The 21,277-nt window shown below is 37.0% G+C and overlaps 1 protein-coding gene across 4 annotated transcripts in view; it reads right to left on the bottom strand.

Annotated features, from left to right (window-relative positions):
* col16a1 (collagen, type XVI, alpha 1) overlaps nucleotides 1-21,277 on the bottom strand; it is a 113,826-nt gene that overhangs the window by 76,397 nt on the left and 16,152 nt on the right. For all 4 annotated transcript variants that reach the window (XM_051663565.1, XM_051663567.1, XM_051663566.1 and 1 more), the window contains exons 3-8: nucleotides 20,292-20,360; nucleotides 19,223-19,340; nucleotides 12,933-13,056; nucleotides 11,436-11,717; nucleotides 10,242-10,322; nucleotides 7,767-7,841 (exon numbers count right to left, since the gene is read on the bottom strand). In XM_051663565.1, coding sequence (XP_051519525.1) covers nucleotides 7,767-7,841; nucleotides 10,242-10,322; nucleotides 11,436-11,717; nucleotides 12,933-13,056; nucleotides 19,223-19,340; nucleotides 20,292-20,360 — 749 coding nt within the window. The remainder of the gene's footprint in view (nucleotides 1-7,766; nucleotides 7,842-10,241; nucleotides 10,323-11,435; nucleotides 11,718-12,932; nucleotides 13,057-19,222; nucleotides 19,341-20,291; nucleotides 20,361-21,277) is intronic.

Genomic DNA, 21,277 nt, shown 5'->3' with positions numbered 1-21,277 from the left:
TGATGACTGCCTTGAATGTATCTACAGCAGGGATGCTGACAGAATAAACCTTTTCCCTGGTATTTGAACGGGGAAACGTGTATGAACATTGGGGGGAATGTTTATTTCAGAAAACTGGTTTTCTGAACAACAGCCCCGGCATTCTTTATGGGGGACAACATGTGGTGCTTATGTTCACTGTATGTTTTATGTACACTTGTGCTCGAAACATCGAATTCTGTTATGCATGTCTCAAAACCCTTGGTCATGAAGACAGAGCCTGAATTTGATCAGGCAGTTATAAAAAGCAGTCATTCTGAATATATTTACAGAAGAGGATGCCAGATAAACCATCTTCCCTAGCATAGAATGGGGAAGAATGTGTGAACATGCAGGGGAATTGAAAGAAAGCAGGCTCGCCACAATGGTCCCAGCATTCTTATGGGGGGACAACTTGTGGCGCTTATGTTCACTGTGTGTTTTGTGTACACTTGTGCTTGAAACGTAGAATTCTGTTATGCATGTCTTGAGACCCTTGGTCATGGAGACAGAGGCTGAATTCGGGAAGTGTTTGTCTTTTAAAAATTTTTGCTCCCCAGCAAGCTGTGGGGGAGAACCGGGCCATATTCTGGTTGTTGGATGTCCGAGGCTCGTACAACAGCGAACCCATCCTGATACTGACCGAAGGGCAAACAGGAGAGAAATGGATACATTTATACGGTCCAATTTAATTCACCGAATAGGGGCTCATCCTTCTTTACACAGTAAGCCCTTCAGACTTGTGTTTTTTATCATACATTGAGTTATATTATGCATGCCCCGAGACCCTTGGTCATGAAGGCAGAGGCAAAACTCAAGCTGACAATATTGAATGCTTGTTCACTAGCGTAAATTACGGGGGAGACTGAGCTGAATTAGCGTGAAACACCCTCACAAACAAAAGTATTGCGTTGATCAACTCATTCACCAGTGCAAGCCACAGGGGAAAAACATGAGGGAAATTCCAAACAGAACAGATATTAGCTCAAAGTATTCCGTAACGCAATGCGCTTGGTTGGACTGCAAAACCATCATGTGTATATCCAACAGCTGACTGAAAAAAACAATGTCCACGCTGCCACTGAAAAATCGAGCAGAGACAGCAGTACGCCCCCGTGGTTCACCAAAAAACGAGTTAAAATACCTTGCATTTCCTGATAGCATCCCGAAAGAATAATGGCACAGACGAAGTGCTTGCGCGTTGGTTTGCCATCACTCCATTGGGGAATATTCTCTTATTCCAGCCCCCTCATTCTGCGGCCAGGCACATCAGTCCATGCATGATCCCCTCCACCACAAGCGATATTCATGTGCATTCTCCCGTGCGACACAGAAAAAAACAAACAAAATGCGATTACGCAGATCAAGTTCCTACGAAAGGGAACTGAACTTTTGACCAGATGTTAAGTGAATACACTAGGCTGCATAGGAAAGCTATAGGATGCTCCCTTGCTTCCTAATTAGTGAATGACTTAACCTCCAGTGTGCTGTCTGTCTTCACTGGTCTCAGAACAGTTTGAAATGCACCTTATTTTTATCCTAACTCCATATACATCCTCTGAAAGCAATATTTTCCAGCTTTTGGATACGTCCATTGATTCTCAATATGATAATGCACAGTGAATATAGGATTTTTATGGAAAATTAGTCGTACTGTGTTAAACAGCGATAGCGATAAAACGATGCAATTTTTAAAATGGCATATCGGATGAAACTAAAGACTCTACTCTTTTTTGACTCTTTGTGAAATCTTTGTGAGATTTTAATGTGAAAACATAAGCTGTTTTTTATTTTATTTTTTTACCAGATTGTTGCAGTTTTTTGTCACATGACTCTAAAGTTTAACCCTTTAATGACAGCCCTGAAAACTGTAAACACTGTGGCACTATCATTTTGCTTGAGCATCCCGAACAGCCTGGCATGGCAACATTAACTCATCCAGTGATGCAAGTTTGGAGCAGAATTATCCTGTAACGCAGACTCTGGAGAACAGAGGTTAAGATCCATATGTGGTTTAATAGTAAATGTGCAACTCATAAACAGACAGGCAGGTAAATCACCAGTAAAGGAACAGCATAGGCAGATGAGAGATGTAGTAATAAACAGGCAATGATCAGGGCAGGCAGCAAACAATCACAGTAAGAGTCCAGGTAAACAATGGGTAAACAAGGCAGACAGCAGAGTATCAAATGGTGGGTAACAGGCAGAAGTCGAACACAGGCAGTATAAACAGTGGTAAACACTCAGAAATGTTAGCAGGAGCAAAACAAGACTTTGCAATGACTATTGTTAGAACAGCGCATAAATAGTCCATTAAATAGAGAACAGGTGTAAATGAAATCAGTCCAGGTAGGCAGGCTGGGAAGCGTAGTTCGAGATGCCCTCAGAACTCGGGCGGGGAACCTCTGGTGGTGAGTAGGAGGAGTCCTTCAGTGTGTGACATATCCAAAGTAATAATAATAATTTACAAATAAATAAAAAGAAAACTTGGAAAATATTAATGCACCACAGTACTACTCCTTTGGTCCTGCCTTTACACAATTGTACAGCTTCTTTGTATACTGCAATACTATAAAAATGCCTTTGTTACGTTAATCAGAATTATCATTGAAAACAATGGAAGTAGTAAAAGTAAAATGTCCGGACGTGCTACAGAAATGAGAATTAGGGAGTAAAATGTGCTCAAATGTCCTGAAAATAATGTCACAAGCAAAAGAATCTAAATGGTCCTTCATGGCTTAATTTTCTTTATGCAAAATATAAATTCATATGGTGTATATACGTACCTATTTGAAAAGAGTAATTATTTTTGCAGTTCCATTTGGAAAAAACTTCACCTTTAACAGCAAATATACTGAATAGACATACATCATGAAATTAAAGCTAATTGCAATTTCATCTGCAATCAAATGAAGCTATGCAAATTCAGAAAATTGTTGAATTTGGTTGGCTTGGTCAACCATACATTTTTCAGTACTGCTGACATTTTAACATAGGATGAAATCACCAAAGAAGTGTCATGAAAGCACACAAAGTGATACATCTTATGTGTACCAGTGGAGTTCATTCCTCTGCCGGTATGGCAGCAGAGATTAAGAAAGCATTTACACCACAAAAAAACTTTGAAACCATATACCAGTATAGAATTTCCACCTCGGAGCTCCTACTGTTCTTCTGACTCAAAGTCATTAATGCGTGAGTTTTTGTACTGTATGACGGGAAGTCAAACAGCTTTGTACACAAAGTGATGGGGAAGAGTTTATTTGTGGGAGTTTAATAATTGCTACATAGTGGTGTACATGTTGATAAAACAATAGATATACTGTTCAAAATTAAGACAAAAAGCATTTAGACACTCTCTAGTGATCAAACTTGTTGGAACTTGTCCTAGTTATTGTGGGGGTGCATTTCCCAAAAGCATAGTTAGCCAATTATGGTTGCAAGTTCCATCGTTACCAACACAGTTCAACGATTTGGTGTTTCCCAAAACCATAGTTCCAACGAACATTCACAAACAGCATCACAAAGTTGTGTGATTGGAACTACAGCTCTTTACCTGTCGTTAGAAGCATTCTTTTTAGTTTGCTGTGTGAACATCATTTGACATTGCTGAGGCTTCGGTATCTTTCATTCCATTTATATAATTTATTCTGTCAAGACTTAGACCACGTTTACATGCATTTAAGAAAATGATTTATTTCTGGGTTTTACAGAAAGCAACATTCTGAAACATCACGTAAATGTGAGTTTAAGGGATTAAAGAGAAAGCGCTTTATCACACATTGTTTCTGTCAGAGAACTCAGCTTTTATGTGTTTATGTTAACGCATAAATAGTGTTAATATGTTTTTGAAGAGTGCGCATGTGCATATGTGCTCAAGCACACCAGGGGAACACGAAAGTCTTATGTAAAGGGAAACCCCACTATTGCAGCACAATGCATCTGTCACATTACAAAGTGCATGCCACTTTTTTGTCTTCAGCAGCTTTCTCGCATTAAACAGATTTCTGGTGTGTAAATTAGTTATTATAATTTAATATTTACGGAAGTTATTACTCCACCCCCTTACGTCATTAACGACAGTAAAACCAACGTGCTTCGAATGATGGATTGCGACAAAGTTACTACAGTTTCAGGAAACAGTCATGACTATCTAATTAATTTCTTCAACAGATTACGCAGTGAGTTACACTACCGGTCAAAAGTTTTGAAACACTTACTCATTCTTTTTGATAATTCTTTTCACATTTTAGAATAATAGTAAAGTCATCAAAACTATGGAATAACATAAATGGAACTATGGGAATTATGTTGTGACTAAACAAAATCCAAAATAAATCAAAACTGTGTTATATTTTAGCATCTTCAAAGTAATCACCCTTTGCCTAGAATTTGCAGACATGTACTCTTGACATTTTCTCAACCAACTTCTTGAGGTATCACCCTGGGATGCTTTTTAAACAGTATTGAAGGAGTTCCCATCTATGTTGGGCACTTATTGGCTACTTTTCTTTATTATTTGGTCCAAGCCATCAATTTCAAAAACTGTTTTTTTTTATTTTTATTATTTTTTATTACATTTTAGTTTTATAATGAAATAAATTAAATATGGTAGCACAAGTATATTTTTGTCTACAAAACTAATTTCAAACGTTTAAGCATACGCCTTCAGATCAAAAGATTTTTAAGATCATGAGAAACATTTCAGTCAAGTGTTTCAAAACTTTTGACCGGTAGTGTATGTCACTGTACGGAAAAGGCACCCCTGAATGACACCTGTGGTTATTCTGTTAGGGCACCTGTCTGAACTTGAGGGGAACTTCATACATCCACTAAAAATTTCCTTCACACCAGTTGGTTAAAAGTAACTGCAAACATGGCTCAGAAAAGTGAAATGTGTTCTTGGAAATGGTCAGGCGTTGTTGATTTCCTGATGCCACTTTGTGTTTGATATTTTGTTATCTAATGAAATGAAATTCAGACTTTTTAAGTATGACTTAAATGTCCAATTACATTTTGGAGCCACTATACTGTATGACAATGTGAGTGTGAATAAGCTGGTTTGAGTGTGTTTGGCTTGAGCAAGCAGCTCTTTGGTTTCTATTATACTGCATGTGTGAGCCAACTGTATGTAAAGAGTGTAACAATATACGTGGCAAGTGGAGAGATATGTGACCAGTTGGAGACCAGCTGAAGACTCTGTGCAATCTTTTCACCAGCACAGCTTTTTATTAGCCCCACTAATGTTAATGACTCATTGCTGCTACAAAAAAACAACATCACAACTGCTCTTTTCCACAGATAGAAATTCCGATTCAGAACCAGCCATTTCCCCCAAAGCCTCATGTTTGCCATTGTCCATTGTCAGGTATTGTGTTTATGTAATGTTGTTTTGTAGTCAAGTCAAGTCAAGGTTTTGTTTCACATTTGGATTTACGGTTGTTGGATTTCACTTATGTAAATAAACTGCACCTGGGTTCTAACTTCATCATCGTCTTCGTCAGTCTGTCTTTGCCAGCAAAGTTACAGTAAGATACTCAATTTAAACTATGTAACCACAAGCAGAACTGTTTTGAATATTTTGCTTTTTACTGAGTTACAATATGTCTGTGAAGTAATCAATGCTTATTACTTTTGAACAGACTTTTCACCATGTTTTCTGTGTTTTAAGTACAAGGCTATGCGAAACAAGTTTCTAGCGGTATAAGGATAATTAGATGACAACACAATTTTAAATATTGGATGAACTATCCCTTTAAGGAAAGGGCACATGTTGGAGTTATTAACACAATGAAGATGAAGGCCAACAATTCAGTGTGCATTCAAATTGAACAAGATAAATAAATAAATAAATAAATGAGAGAAAGTAAAGGAACAAATATGCACAGACAAGAACAAGAAGAACAAGTATGAAAAATAAAAGAGCAACAGAGTATGTCTGACTTCAACTCAACTAAATGCTACCGTCCACTGGGCATCGTTCTTAAGAATTTACGTTTATTTCTAGTTTCTGCAGAGTAGCACATCCAGCTGCTTGCTAGCAGACTGATTAATGGCAGCTAACAGTGTCAGTGTCAGCCTATATCAAATCTTCATCTCAACTCTTCATATATTTATGGGCTGAAATGCTGTAGGGATGCATCATTCAAATGTTCTAACAGGTGAAAAGGACTAAAAGACTAAAAGGTTTTTCACTGGGTTCTGCACATTAGTATATCATTAGTGTAGCTCGCCCTAAAGGACCTGATTAATCTATTTTAGGAAGTTCACCTTTAGAAGTATCTCACTACATGTAGACAATGGGTTTTAATAAGCATGCACAGAGGATGTGTTCTTTCTTTCAGTCTTCACTATTCTTTTAAAATTGTTGGTCAATGCAAACATTCTTTAAATTAACTGAATCTTGCCATTACATTGTGTGTTGGTGATTTTTCAGCATCTCGCGTCATGAGCATTTTTTATGTCAAACACATCTCCAGTCCAGGCCTCACACAGTATTATTTATTTATTTATTTATTTTTTATTTTCTCCCCTTTTCTCACCAACCCAATTCCCAATGCGTGCTAAGTCCTCGTGGTGCCGTAGTGACTCAATCCGGGTGGCGGAGGACTAATTTTAGTTGCCTCCGCATCTGACACCATCAATCCGCTCATCTTGTCATGTGGTTTGTTGAGCGTGTTTCCGCGGAGACCTAGCGTGTGTAAAGGCTTCACACCATTCTCCGCGGCATCCATGCACAACTCGCCACATGCCCCACTGAGAGCGAGAACCACATTATAGCGACCACAATGAGGTTAACCCAACATGACTCTACCCACCCTAGCAACCGGGCCAATCGGTTGCTTAGGAAGCCTGACTGGAGTCACTCAGCACGCCCTGGATTCGAACTTGCAACTCCAGGTGTGGTAGTCAGTGTCTTTACTTGCTGAGCTACCCCTTTTATTAAAACTGTTTAATATACTGTATTAACAGTATTAATAAATGCAAGAATAACACACTTCACCTTTGACTCCTATGACATAAAAATCTTAAAAAGATCTCTGGATGCTTTTGAATGCATCCTCTCTGTAAGGCAAAGCTTATTAGCTTCCACTAAGAGGAAGTTGGACTTCAAAACATGTGTCTTCCAAGGCCTTGTCAAAACCATCTCAAGAACAAAAGCTCAAGCTCAGTTACTTTCAACCGCCTAATTAATGTAAGATGCATTCATAAGAGGCCCTTTCACACCTTCATTGGCTCATATTAAGGTGCAGTAACAAGAGCTGTTGTGATTTTCCACACTGTTGTCTGTAACTTTCAATTCTGAAATTTCTACCACCTGTCATTGTTAAAATAGGATTAACTTTGATCACAAGTAAGAAAACTCCTAATACACAAAGCAGTTTTAAAGGAATGTTTCACAAAAAAAAAAAAAAAAAAGAGCAAAAATGAGATTTCAGAGCTACAGAGGAAGGTATTTTTGTGAAAAATGACAAAACACACAGTTTTCATATGATTTCAGAAGACTTTGAATATAGTGCTTAAATCACAGACTTCATTTATTATGCTTTTACATCCATTTTGGAGCTTGACATTTCCTCATCATTGTACACTTTTATTTGTATGGAAGAGAGTAGCATGAACTTCAGAATTTCATAGTCATACTTTTTTTTAAGAGTGACATAAGGGTTTCTAAATGACCGGATTTTCTTGGGTAAACTATTCCTTTAAAATAACAAAAAATAAATACAATAAAAAATAACGTTTACCTGAGCAAAGGGATTGGGCACAAACTCAACCTGGTTCTCTGCAGCTCGCCGACTCTTCGGGGTATCTGATGGACACTTCAGAAGAATGAAAATCACAGGTCACACAGAGATCTGACATAATAAAGTCAAAACACTCCCCATGTGAGGAGGCACGCCAACAGTTCACTTTCGTCTGTCATAAAAACCATACTTCTTGGTTTCGATACATACTTTAAACATATGTGACCTTGCAACTGTATGTTTCCTAACATAAGACATCTGCCCCCCATCTCAGAGATGAAATCTCTTTCTCCTCTTCTTTTAAGCAGCCGAAATTGCGAGCATGCATTCAGAGGAAACGGTTGCCCTTGTTTCCATTTTAAACACTGCTGGTGGATGGCCTTGAGCATTCGCCCCCAAAACACAGCACACAAAGAAGATTTGTTGTCTTTTAACATATGCATACAACAAAAACGTCCCATTTTTAGTTACATAGAATTAATGTTGTTTCTATCTTTCCTTATAAATCAGCACACAATATGTAAAGGGAATAATCATTTACTGAAAGATGAAAAATTCCATCTGGCATGCAACTAATGTCTAATAGTTATTGGCGATATCAGACATCCAAAAAAATCCTCATATCCAAAAATACATCAAATTTGAAATGTCAGCACAGAGTTAGCTGTACCTATTCCTTTGTCAAATAAGTTTTACAGGTGACATTCCCCGATCTCTGCTTTCTTTACTATTCTAGTCTGTGGGAGTTTGGAAGCTTTTCATATAGGCTGAAGTTATCTGTGTGATGCATTCCTGTGAGTCTTTTCGATTCAGCAAATCTTGCCAAAGCTCTGATCAATTCAGAGAAAAGAAGCACACCAAATTCCAAATCCTCAAATAAAGCTGCACTCCTACATTGATGACTCAAGCACAGTTCCTGCACCACAGTTCTCCCGATGGAAGCTGAGCTGCTGCTGGAGCTTCAACCATCAAGTACAACTTTAACAATAATCTTATGACAGACAGAATGCATCCATTCCCTCAACAAAACATGAGATTTAGCTTTGTGGTGAAAATTTATACATGTGCTACCATTTTCCAATCTTTGAATCCAATCTCACAAATGCTTTCATACCCTTTTTTTTTTCTTCTTACGCTAATATTAGACTGTGGTAGATTCAGTCAATTAGGCAACATCTATATAACAGATTTTTACAGATTACAGATTTTTACATTTTACAGATTAGTTACTTTCATGGTACCATACTTTGTGTTTGTTTTAGGGCGGATGATTTAAAGTGTTAATTCAGTGCGATTAATTATATACAGTATGTAAAAAATAAAGTGTAAAAAATATAGCACAATAATCATCTCCCCAGACTGCATGGAATATTCCTACAATCTGAGAACCAACTGTTTTCAGCAGGGGTAATTAAAGGAAACTCCAGCTCTATAGACAATGTGTAGCTGTCCGACCAGCCCTTATAATTAACTATCTTGGAAAGATTGACAAATTTAATTGCAAAATGGATTGCTGTGGACTTTAGGCCTATGGCAGGCTTATGTTCAATAATGTAGATATATACAACATATTGCTTTCTAAAGCCACTATTTTGTATTGTCTTATCAGTGCTTTATTGGTCTGCCACGATAATGCATTGCTTTTAATTACATGAACTAGTACTTTTTAAATACATAATATATTTATAATTATTTTAATCAAACTATTTATAACTATTTAATCATTATAAATAGAATTTTTGTTATTTGATGGGCTTTCTCAGCAATTACTTAAATATGTGATTAATTCAATTAATTAATCTGCAATTAATTATTGGTAATTATTGGATTACAATTTTGAAAATTGATTTTTTAATTGTAACTTCTTTTGCTTTATTTGTATTTTTTTTTTTTTTTTTTTTTTTAAATAATTATTTCACTTAGTAAATGTTCATTGTTTTGAGGATGTTTAGATATTTGTACTGGAAAACAAGACAAACATACAAGACAATTCTTTTTTTTTTTTTTTTTTTTTTTTTTTTTTTTGCAGCTCAAGTGTTAATTTGGAGAACTGCTGTATCCTTCATACTGCAAAATGAAAACATAGAAATGAGTGACAGACCAATATATTAGCCAGGTCAATTAGTTTACCATTGTGCCAACTGTGCCTACATGGTTGATTACCAGAAGTGGTTGGTAACCCCCTTGTGGCAATTACAATACTGCCTTAACTAAAAAAACCTTTTTCCCCCTTTTTTTTTTTTTGTTTTTTTTGTGTGTGTGTGTGTGTGTGTGTGTGAATTCTGAGTAAATATTGTCCAAAATAAATGCTAGTTTAATTTTGTGTACATTTCATTTGCTATCATTAAATGCTATTTTGGTTAATACTGCAATTATATAGAAAAACTGCCATAGAAAAACCTGTATTGGGTTTACCATTACCATTAATATAACCAAGAGCATTTTCTGGTATTTTGATGGTCAGGACTTTCTTACCCGAGCTCCAGGTATCTCACAGCAGGCCTCCTGGATGGCCAGAGAAGGGTCACAATACACCATCACCTGCTGCACATCAATCTGATGAAAGAGGAGGGGGAAAAATTATTACACAGAGAAAAGAATGCAATCTATGTACATTCAGATTTGACAGAGTATTATACCATGTTTACACTGGGCACAATGGCTTAAGGCTGTCTACGCTGGACACATCGAAGTTAACATTAAAAAATGACGTGCAGCTAACACCAATCAGGTGTGAGCTCAAGGCTTGACTTGAGTAACGGCTAAATTGGAGAAAACGTATGCAGTTTTATTTTCAATTAACAACTGTGTATACATATGATTAGAAACAAATTACTATTTACATTAGTAGACCAGACAGCAGAAACATCACAAGCTGGATTTGAAGTAACAGTCAGAAGTTATTTAAATATATAACAAATAAAATTCAAGACAAAATAAATTCAGACATTTGATATTTGGTAAGTAAATTGTTTTATTTTAGATGGACAAGATAATAAAGTAGCTGGTGTAGCTCTACAGTGCATCAGAAATAGACCAAGATATCTGTCTCTTTGAAGGGCATGGATGCTTCCAATGAAGACAGCATTACTGATTATAATGGGAGCGATTTGCTTTTGATGCAACACTCTGCTTGAATACTGAGTGTTAAACAATACAATCAAAATGAGTGAATGGAGAGCTATAACTGAGACAAAAGATATGTAAGAGGATCCTAGAAAGATTAAAAGAGCAAATAAGCTTTCTAAATGCTGGACCCACTCTGCTTTACATAAGGCCACTTAAAATTATCACTTCACTAAGTGGCTGGATTAAGAATGTAATTAAATCGTAATGGATTAAGCTCTTTTTGCTGGTATGGGTTGTTCTTTTCATCTTCTCTGATATAAGTGAGCTCAGAAACGTTAGCCCTAAAGAGCCACCCATAGTCTTCTTGTCTCTCATGTATCCACAGATATGCCCCTGCCACACACATTTGCACACTTCCTCTGCAGACAGAATGCCTAAATCAAAACCTGCGGGGAGCCGGCTTCCGAATACTCTATTGTAGTGTTCAGTTATCAAAGGAGTTGGAAGCTTCTGCAGTCATTCTTCTAACTGACATCATCATGCTCCAACCTTTGTCTTTTGTAATACAGATCACAATACTGCAGGTGAACAGGCCCTCACCTCGACAGGGTCAGCATCAGTTGCTCTCATACCCAACAGTGTGTCTCCACTGCTGGGCAGCTGGCCACGGAGCTCCAGGGGCTTGGTTTCAATGGAGCTGCAGTCCACGTGCAGGGAGGCAGCATCTCTCTGCAGACTCAAAGCCACCTTGTGCCAGCGCATGTCCATCAGAGAATCAACACCATCACCTTCAAACACGCACCCCACCATGGACCCTTCAGGGTCAGCCGCTCTTGCCCGGAGAGCCAGGTTGCCATCTGGCCCATTCCAATCCAGTGAGAACTAAAGGAGAGAGATAGGTAAGTACAGAGAGAGTTGACAGTTATGTATTAAATATCACTACAAGAAGTACTTAAGGGAAAATTGTGTTTTTTATCTACTAAATACCTTCATCTAGTGAGTGCAATAACAGATTTTTGCAATTGTATTTCCATTCTCAACCAATCTCAGACCTCAACCGATCTTTAGCTTTAGGGCTGGCTATGTTCAGAATGGAACATTAGCATACTGCTTATGGCATACTGTGCAGTGTATACTGTATTCTGCATGCTATTAAAAAAATAGTGTGCAACAATTAATATTTACTGTAGTATGCAACATTCCTATTACATTACCTTACTCCTTAGAATATTTAATTCAGCAAATGGCTTCGGTTATCATTTTGGTAATAAATGTGCATATTTTGCATTTTTATATAAACTGGGGTAAAATTAAGGATTTTGATTTAGCACATTAATTCAGTACAATTCAGTTACACTGTATATAAGCACCAACTTCATGTTTTTGTGAGTCGCAGTCAGCGCAACTCCAGCAGTACAGACAACGCAGAGCTGTACAGGCAACAAACTGACTGCTGTTCAAAGACAGCTGGATGAACACAACAGAATGGAGGGATTTTAAGGGGTGTTTACATTTCAAACCACATTCAACTTGACACAGCATCCTAAAAACACACCGGTTTGGTGAGAGATGCTGGAAACAAGTGGCACGCAATAAAACCACAGTAATATGCTCCAAAACCCTGGTTGTATGGTATGTCTTGATGGGACAGTCCTAGTAAAAACATCTTTATCAAACTTTTGTCAAAACAATTTATTTCTCACACTGGAATTAGAAGGTCAGGTTGAGGACATTGTATTTTTGGATGCAGTATTCCATTCAGCATACTTGTAAATGTAGTAGGTCAATTGAGTAACCTATGCATGCAGAAAATTTGTGCACAGCATAGTGTAAATTAAAAACAGTAAAAGTGATACGGTAGTACGCCATTCCGAGCATACCCAGTAGATGTCTATTGTTTTTTTACATTACATAAGGAAATACACAATACCTCTAGTTTTGGATGCTTGTAAAATATTTGGACAAAAAAAAAAAAAAAAAATGCAAGAGCTCTCTCATATGCACTACATATAAGTCATAAATGCAAGTTCATATATAATATAAGCAGTGTCTGAAGCAAAAAAGAGCTATTTAGACTTGAGGGGAAAGTGGGCGCACCTGAGGATAACCATGCTCATCTGATATCTGGAAAAGGTAAATGTTATCATTCAAACTTTTCTTCTTCAACAGCAGGGTAAAGACCAGGGTGAACTCCTCTGGCAGTCCGTGAGGAAACACTTGACTGAAGAGACAAATGTGTTAGACTGCAGTGCACATACAAACCAATAAACATAAAAATACACATACACTGGTAGGTTGTAAGAGTACAGCATCAGTCTGTGAACGGTATCAGCAATGAGAGTATCTCTGTATTAATGGTGCTGTGGATATAGACAGAGGGATAACCCTTGACACTAATTTTGAAAAGAAATGCTGCAAAGCCAACCTCATCTTCATTCTCTACTTCTATCTCTCGCTAGATAAACAGTTTGCCGGCCTCTTGGTGGGTCAAGGGCAGACAAACTCCAGGAATTTGTTTACGAATCCCAAATCTACACACACACACACACACACACACACACACACACACACACACACACACACACACACACACACACACACACACACACACACACAAACAAACTTGTTTTTATATCATTGTGGGGACTCTCCATAGACTTCCATGCATTTTATGGATTTTATACAGATCTAATGATAATTTCTATCCCCTAACCCTAAACCTAACCCTCACAGAAACCTTTTTGCATTTTTACATATTTTTTTTTTTTTTTAAAAACACATCGTTTAGTATGTTTAATAAGCAATTTCCCTCGTGGGGAACACTGGCTGGGCCCAACAAGGTAGGTGATCTCAGGTTTTACTATCCTTGTGGGGACATTTGTTCCCCACAATGTAGTATAAACATGCACACACACACACACACACACACACACACACACACATGTTGGTGCAGCCATCATTATGAGGACTCACCATAGACATAATGATTTTTATACTGTACGAACGATAGATTCTATCCCCTAACCCTAACCCTACTCCTAAACCTAACCCTCACAAAAACTTTCTGCATTTTTACATTTTCAATAAAGCGATTTGAATTATGGGGACACTAGAAATGTCCTCATAAACCACATTTATAGCATAATACCCTTGTAATTACCAGTTTGTAACCTAAAAAAAAGTCCTCATAAACCACTTAAACCTGCCCACGCATAGACAGAGGACTAGATTTCATTCACGTACAAGTCATAAAATGACAGGGACCTGATTATATACGCATACATGGCATGCACAACAAGTAGGTAGTGTATTTGTCTCTGAAACAGGGTGAGAGTGATTTATAACAGAGTCAATGATTTCAAGGTAGTAACAGTGAAGCTGCCCTCCACATGGAAAAATACACGAAAGAAAAACTAAGCACCGGAGAATGAGAAAGAGAGTGTTTGTACAGGATGAAACTTGTATGACAGGGTGAGGTACACAGCTCTTACACAAATTTCTTGTTGATACAAAAAAAAAAAAAAAAAAAAAAAAGGCACTAAGAGATTCATCATAAATCAAATATGAATCAATTTTAATAATATTTTGCCTGTTTTGTGAGTCCCATAGAGCAGGTCTAAACAGTGGCCTCAAAATGTATGAATGTCTTAGCATTATTTTACAAAATATCAAACCAGTTGGCATTTATTTTAAAGAAAGCACTCATTACAACATTACACAAAAATAAATGTGTTTGACTTAAATGACAAAACAATAGGTATAGTGAATATTATATAGATATAGTATGTGACATGGCAATAATGATATAGTAAAAAAATAAATAAATAATAACTTTATAGTTGTCAAACATCATGTTACATATCCACATTTAAAGCAATAAACTTCACCTGAACTACTCCACCTGTGGGGGAACTGACCTCTCACATTAACCCTAAAATGACCCTGACACCAGTTCCCTTAAAATCTGCAGGGGCAGGGGTCAGAAGTGTGTAATACTGTAAGTTTATGCTTAAAATGTAAAAGTCCCAGGATACATACTGTAAATAGTCATATGTGGTACCATTTTAACTTAATATATATATATATATATATATATATATATATATATATATATATATATATATATATATATATATATATTTGTTTGCAGATACCACTTGCCCAAAGTATACTTCAGTCATGCGTGAAGTATATATGCCTGCCCAAACTCCCAACTGGGCCCCTGAACAATTATGGGCCCTAATGGGCCCCCCTCAGTCAGACTGACCCGAATTTGTTGCGGGCAATGCGCACCGGACGTCGTAGCACTATCAAGGGAGTTGATCTGTCTCTCTTGGGACCCCCTCAGTAGCTGGTCCCCTGAAAGCTGTCTCCTTTTTCTCACCCTTATGGGCAAATAGGGCTGTGCTTAAGTGGTTAAAAGTAATAGAAATAATGGCCAAAAAGGTGTTAATTCCGAGGAATGGTCTAGCACCATTTGTTTGCAGATACCACTTGCCCAAAGTATACTTCAGTCATGTGTGAAGTATACTATGGGCTTTAAGTAGCTATGCCCCCCAAACTCCCAACTGGGCCCCTGAAAATTAATGGGCCCTAATGGGCCCCCTTCAGTCAGACTGACCCGACTTTGTTGCAGGCAATGCACACCGGACGTCATAGCATTATCAAGGGAGTTGATCTATCTCTCTTGGGACCCCCTCAGTAGCTGGTCCCCTGAAAGCTGTCCCCATTTTCTCACCCTTATGGGCGGGCCTGCTCACAGCAGTCATAGTGTGCATGCTGTGCATGTGTACGCAGTCATTTGAATTATACTTTGAAAGGCTAGCGTTCGACTGTATGCAGACACTAAGCATTTGCGTCAAAACCGAAATACACTTTGATCTTAATTGTCCACAGTGTTTAAATACTTTTTTGGGGCCACCGTATCCACCTTATTTTTTAGTGAATTAGAGTGCTGCCATTATCAACCATGAATATGCACCACTTCCGGTATAATCCACTTACAGCTATTTTAGCTATACAAAAATACTACATTATTGATTACAGGCTGACAATAAATGTCAACATCTTATTATCATTAATTACGATTTTCATAAACACATTGGTTTTGACCGCATATAGTTTTACCGTATATCGCATTTTTGCCATCATTTCAACACACACTGTTGAACAGGCAGAATGAATGAAATCAGGCGCTGAAAGGACAGTCCTCCGCACCGTCTGACATGCCTCCACAAACTTTACACAACCAGCAGAGAGGAGAAAGCTGCCGGGGAAATGCTGCTTCAACTTTCTTTGCACCAAAACTGCATCTTGTTTCATCTTAATAATAAATAATAAATGAATAATAAATTACTCTATGTTCTTATCAGAGAGCATTCTCTCTCGGACACACAGATCTCATTCAGCATGGCTTATGAAACATCGCCTTTGGAAATAAATAAATAAAAGCATCATTGGAGGTTATACAGGTACATATAAATGGAGGTTTACATGGAGGCATGAAAGACTGCATTGTCACAATCTCGGTAAAGAAAGAAGCAGATTTTATTGCCATCTCTTCAATACAACAACACAGCAACAAGTGAGAGATTTACTTACTCTTTTACTATAAATGCTGACGTTAGAAATTATCAGACATTGCCACTTTATTCTGCTGTTTATCCTGTGGTTGTGTGATAGTTTATAAGCCCAGATCACTAACTCTGGTATTATTATCCTTTTATTATTTACACTGCAGTCAATGCCAGCAGAACTTACACACATTCGCCGGAAATGCAGCCGCTGCTTACTTCCGCGTTGCAAACTAAGTTGGATATCCCAAGACACTTTGCCTCTGAATACAACATCTGGGACACAAATACAAAGATCCAAGTAAACAAACCCAAACAAACTCCCCCCACCTCTCTCTCCCTCTTACAGGTGAACCGGTATACAAGATAAATGAGAGCAAGAGGTAGACAGTTCTATTACAGACCAAGTCTAAGCTAAGAGAATGACTACCACAGAGGTGGCCACACAATTTAGAGACCATCTGCTGCTATCAAACATCAGACCCAAGCTGACAAGACTTTACATGAAACTTTCTCAAAGAGAGAGAGAGTGGAGAAGAGCATTTATGCATGGAGAATCCAGGCCTTTTTTTTTCCCTCAGCGGTTTGCTGTTCATGCCAAATGAATTATGAGTGCAGGCTCTGGCTCTCTCTCTCTCTCTCTCTCTCTCTCTCTCTCTCTCTCTCTCTCTCTCTCTCTGAGACAAGATTTAGAGTGGGAGAAAGTGATCAGGTTTCAAATCGTGAAAGCACCTGGGGCTCTGGAAAAGCCATTCTTACAGAGAACTCCCTCATGATGGGGGATTTGGGTATGTCTGTGTGTATGTGTATTTTTGCCTCTCCTTTCAAGGTTTCAGAAGGTTAAACTGTAAAACTTTCAGCAACAAAAAAGATTGCCATTAAAACTTTTGAGCTATTTGAGCTATAAATAAATAGAAAAAAGTTTTAGATGTGATAATCTGTTACTAATATGATATATATGATGTAGAAAATTCTAATGCTCAAATGCTGAATTCTGTTGTGTCTCCTTTAACTATTGACTCTATCTTTTCTAAAATGCTTTAGGGTGAAGACAGCGTGAGACAATGGGGCAATTATTGACAAAGTACGCATTTAGAGCTACAATATGTATGTGGATACTAACATTGCTCTTTCAATTTGGTCTTGTAAGAATGTTCATATTGAAACCTATGACTTTTGGTTACATACTATGGTATTTTGGCAAATCTGAGCACAGTTTGTGACATTGTTGGGATCTCAACTGAAACTCTGCATGAAACTCATTTGAGATAACAAATCTCATTTGAGATTTGTATTAAGAACTATAATCCACATTTTTTATTTCAGGGGTGTTTTTGTCACTTTTGGTGTCATTTTTGCCCCGAGCCCCGCCTGATTTCTAACCTTGCTCTTAAGTAATTTTAGTAAAAACATCTGAAACAAAATTGATGTTTAAATTAATCATATGTGAGAACCAAAAGAGCAAACTCAGAGCAATAACAATTTTCCTCTAAGTAGTGAACTGAAGATAATTGGAACAACAAACACCTGGATTTGAAACCCTTATCTTATTATTTCTAGCAATGTATCACCAGCACAATTTCCTGCTAAAACCAAGAAATTGTGCTTCATCAGATCTTCATGTTTATTTGCATCCCTTCTTAAGAGAAAAGCCATCATCTCACAAAAATTGATAAACAGCAGCTCAGACACTATTAGAGACAAACAGATCTTATGTCTAAATACCTAAAGGACACTGATTTTCTTTACGAGAATTCATGTGACATGATATATATGATGCAGTCTGAGGACAGTGCAACTACTAAAACGATGTGACAGGGTTATAAAGACCTGCAGAAGAGCAAGAGCTACTGTATATATCTGGCCTATTTGGCGGACACCGGAGCTCTCATTTCTGTTAAGTCTACATGAGAAAATGACATCAGGAAATTCTGATGCAGAACCCAAACTGTAGTAGTATTTAAAACTTTCCAATGAGACTTTCTAATCCTAACATACCAAAGGCAAAACAACCATTAGCTTGTCATTTTTTTTTTTCACGGCTCTGTAAAAGTATGGTCATTAAATGAATTGTTACTGTGGTTTGAGGTCTCACCAAAAGCACTTAAAGTTATTGTTTATAAAAAAGTTAACAGCATTTCAGTGTAAAAGCAGAAAGCAGCCAGTAATCTCCTGAAATGTTTATTTGCAGTGAGATGGACATAAGCAAAAATTCAAAATATTTCTGGTGGCATTATTCTGGTTCTTTCAGGGTGTTAGAGTAAAGGTTCAACCAAATAACACTTAACAGACAGGAATTCAAGGCTTGTACTGAATTGCAAGAATACTTTGGTAGCTCTGTAATGATGCAATACGTTTTATTGCTAATTATAAACAGGTTGAATAGACTTTGATTTAGAAAAAAAAATAGAATGTAGCTATTATTATTATTATTATAATTATTATTATTATTATTTAAAGTTCTAAGGATAAATCAGAAAATGAATAAAAATGTGCCCAAGTGCTATACAGTATACGGTATTATAAAAAAAAGATAATAACATTCTTAAAGGTGTTTTTTATTAAATTCGAAAATATAAGAGTAGAAGAATTGTATTCTTAAGAATGTTTAGTGAATCCAGCCACAGCGGCATAATTTTAGCATACATTTGGTTTGACTTGGTCTAAATTTCAATTTTATTGTTGGTGCAAATTTATTTTTGAATTATGATTTCTGCGTGAAAGCATTCACACACAGGTTACTCACAAAAACCATCTGATGTATAAGAAAAAATAGATACCCAAATACAAAGGAGGGAAGATAAATCATTTTACTTTGTAGGTTGGATGAGTTGGACTTTCCCAAGGCGGAAGATGACAGGGCCTCTTGGGTTTCGGATCTTCTTGACCTCGCTGTTCTTCATCAGGGAGAAACGGCGCACAAGATTGAAACCTGCGAATCGGCCGATCAATCCATTTACTACCCCACAGGCTAATAAATCAGTAGTCTGCTAGCTGACAAGACCTATGCAATGTATCAACTCTACTGTGGCACCTTCAGTTCACATAAAGCTAAGAGAGGGACCTTAATACTGTATCTATATCTTTCTGCTTATGACTGCTTTATGGGCAGCTGGGGTTTTATTAAGTGTATTAAAATGCTTAAATGACTGCAGATGGCACTGGATTTAGATAATTATGTAAAGTGGACTACTGTTTGGCACATCAATACATAGATCTAAAGATATATGATTTTTTTATTTCTTAAAACAGGAGTAGCTTTCCTTTTCCCTTTGTTTTTTTTTTTTTTGTTTTTTTTTTGTTTTTTTGTTTTTTGGGTGTGTGTGCTGTATATACTGTACAGACTAAGAATGGTTCGTCATCTATGCATACATATCATCAACATTTAAAGGAACAGCTTACCCAAAAATTGAGGTATTCTGTAATCATCTAGTCTCCCTCTTGTTGTTTGGACCCCAAATAATTTTTGAGGCCAGATTTTCAGTGAATAATGACCTAAATTTGGGTCTGTTCCTCACACAAAGCTATCATATGGGTTTAGAAGACTTGAAATATAGCATACGAGACTACAATACTCGTGTCATTTTTGGAGCTTGACAGCCACCATTTACCATCCAATATTGTTGTATGGAAAATAGCAGCCTGGACATTCTGCTAAATGCTTCCTTGCTTTCCAAATAATAATAATAATAGTAATAATAATAATAATAATAATAATAATAATAATAATAATAGTAATAATAATAATAATAATAATAATAATAATAATAATGTTTAATCAATATGAAGGTAAGTACATTTTTTTTACACAATTTGTATTTATGAATGGACCTTTAATGGAGTGTTTAAAGCTGGAAGCCCATTAATTAGCAGCTATCTCTACCTGTGATGTTGAGTCTTGCAGTCTGAGGAAACTTCCAGTCTTCTACCTGGATGGATGGGCATCTGACACCTGCAGAAACAAAACCAGTCAAGTCAGTCAAGCCTTGCCACCTTAGAAGTTTTTTGCATAAAACAATTTGTATAGCTGAGTCTTGTTAAAACTTGGTCCTGAGCATGAGGTGAACGCATTGAGGTGATCAAATATCATCTAAGACAGACAGGCACCATATCAGATAGCTAAAAATAACATGTTCTTGTTTCTGAAAATCATTCTCAAATAATCCCACACTTCGTGGAGACAAGGACACTGACAGCTGGACTTACTGATGGACGACACATGATGGAAAGGCCTAAACCAGCCAAAGAATATCCCATGACATTGGCATTGTGAAATTATTCATTGGTTTGTACATTTAGCACTGTGTGTCTTTTAATTTCAGCATGAGCAACAAACAGTTGCTTTGCCAATTTATAATTTTGGGCTCTATTTCCTTGATTGTGCTATAAAATTTTCGTGAGAGCGCTAATTCAAAATGTCACAAATTTCAGTAGATCAATATGATTGATACTACTACTACTACTACTACTATACTACTACTGCTAATAATAATAATAATAATAATTGTATTTTGTACAATGCCTTTCCAAAGCTCAAGGACACTGTACAGAAATTAACATTAAACAAAGAAATATATAACAAATATACATTACAAAACAATAAAAAAAATAAAAATAATAATAAAAAAAAAAAAAAAAAAACATGAGAAAGAAGCATATTTCAAGCAGGTGAGACACAGGTGAGCAGGACAAGAGACAATAGACCCAGAGAGACTGATAAAGAACGTAAAACACATATATCGCGGTCCAGAGCACCGCAGGCGACAATATAGTCACAGAGTGGGGGATGCCTTAAATATAGCCCATTTACACTACCAAATTCTTATGATTGGGCAGTCTTCATTTATATTGACAGGAAATGGAATATAT

The sequence above is a fragment of the Myxocyprinus asiaticus genome, chromosome 30, assembly GCF_019703515.2.
Source record: "Myxocyprinus asiaticus isolate MX2 ecotype Aquarium Trade chromosome 30, UBuf_Myxa_2, whole genome shotgun sequence".
In the NCBI taxonomy this organism is placed as follows: domain Eukaryota; kingdom Metazoa; phylum Chordata; class Actinopteri; order Cypriniformes; family Catostomidae; genus Myxocyprinus; species Myxocyprinus asiaticus.
The sequence above is the reverse complement of the archived record's forward strand: the minus strand, read 5'-3'. Positions and strand labels throughout refer to the sequence as shown.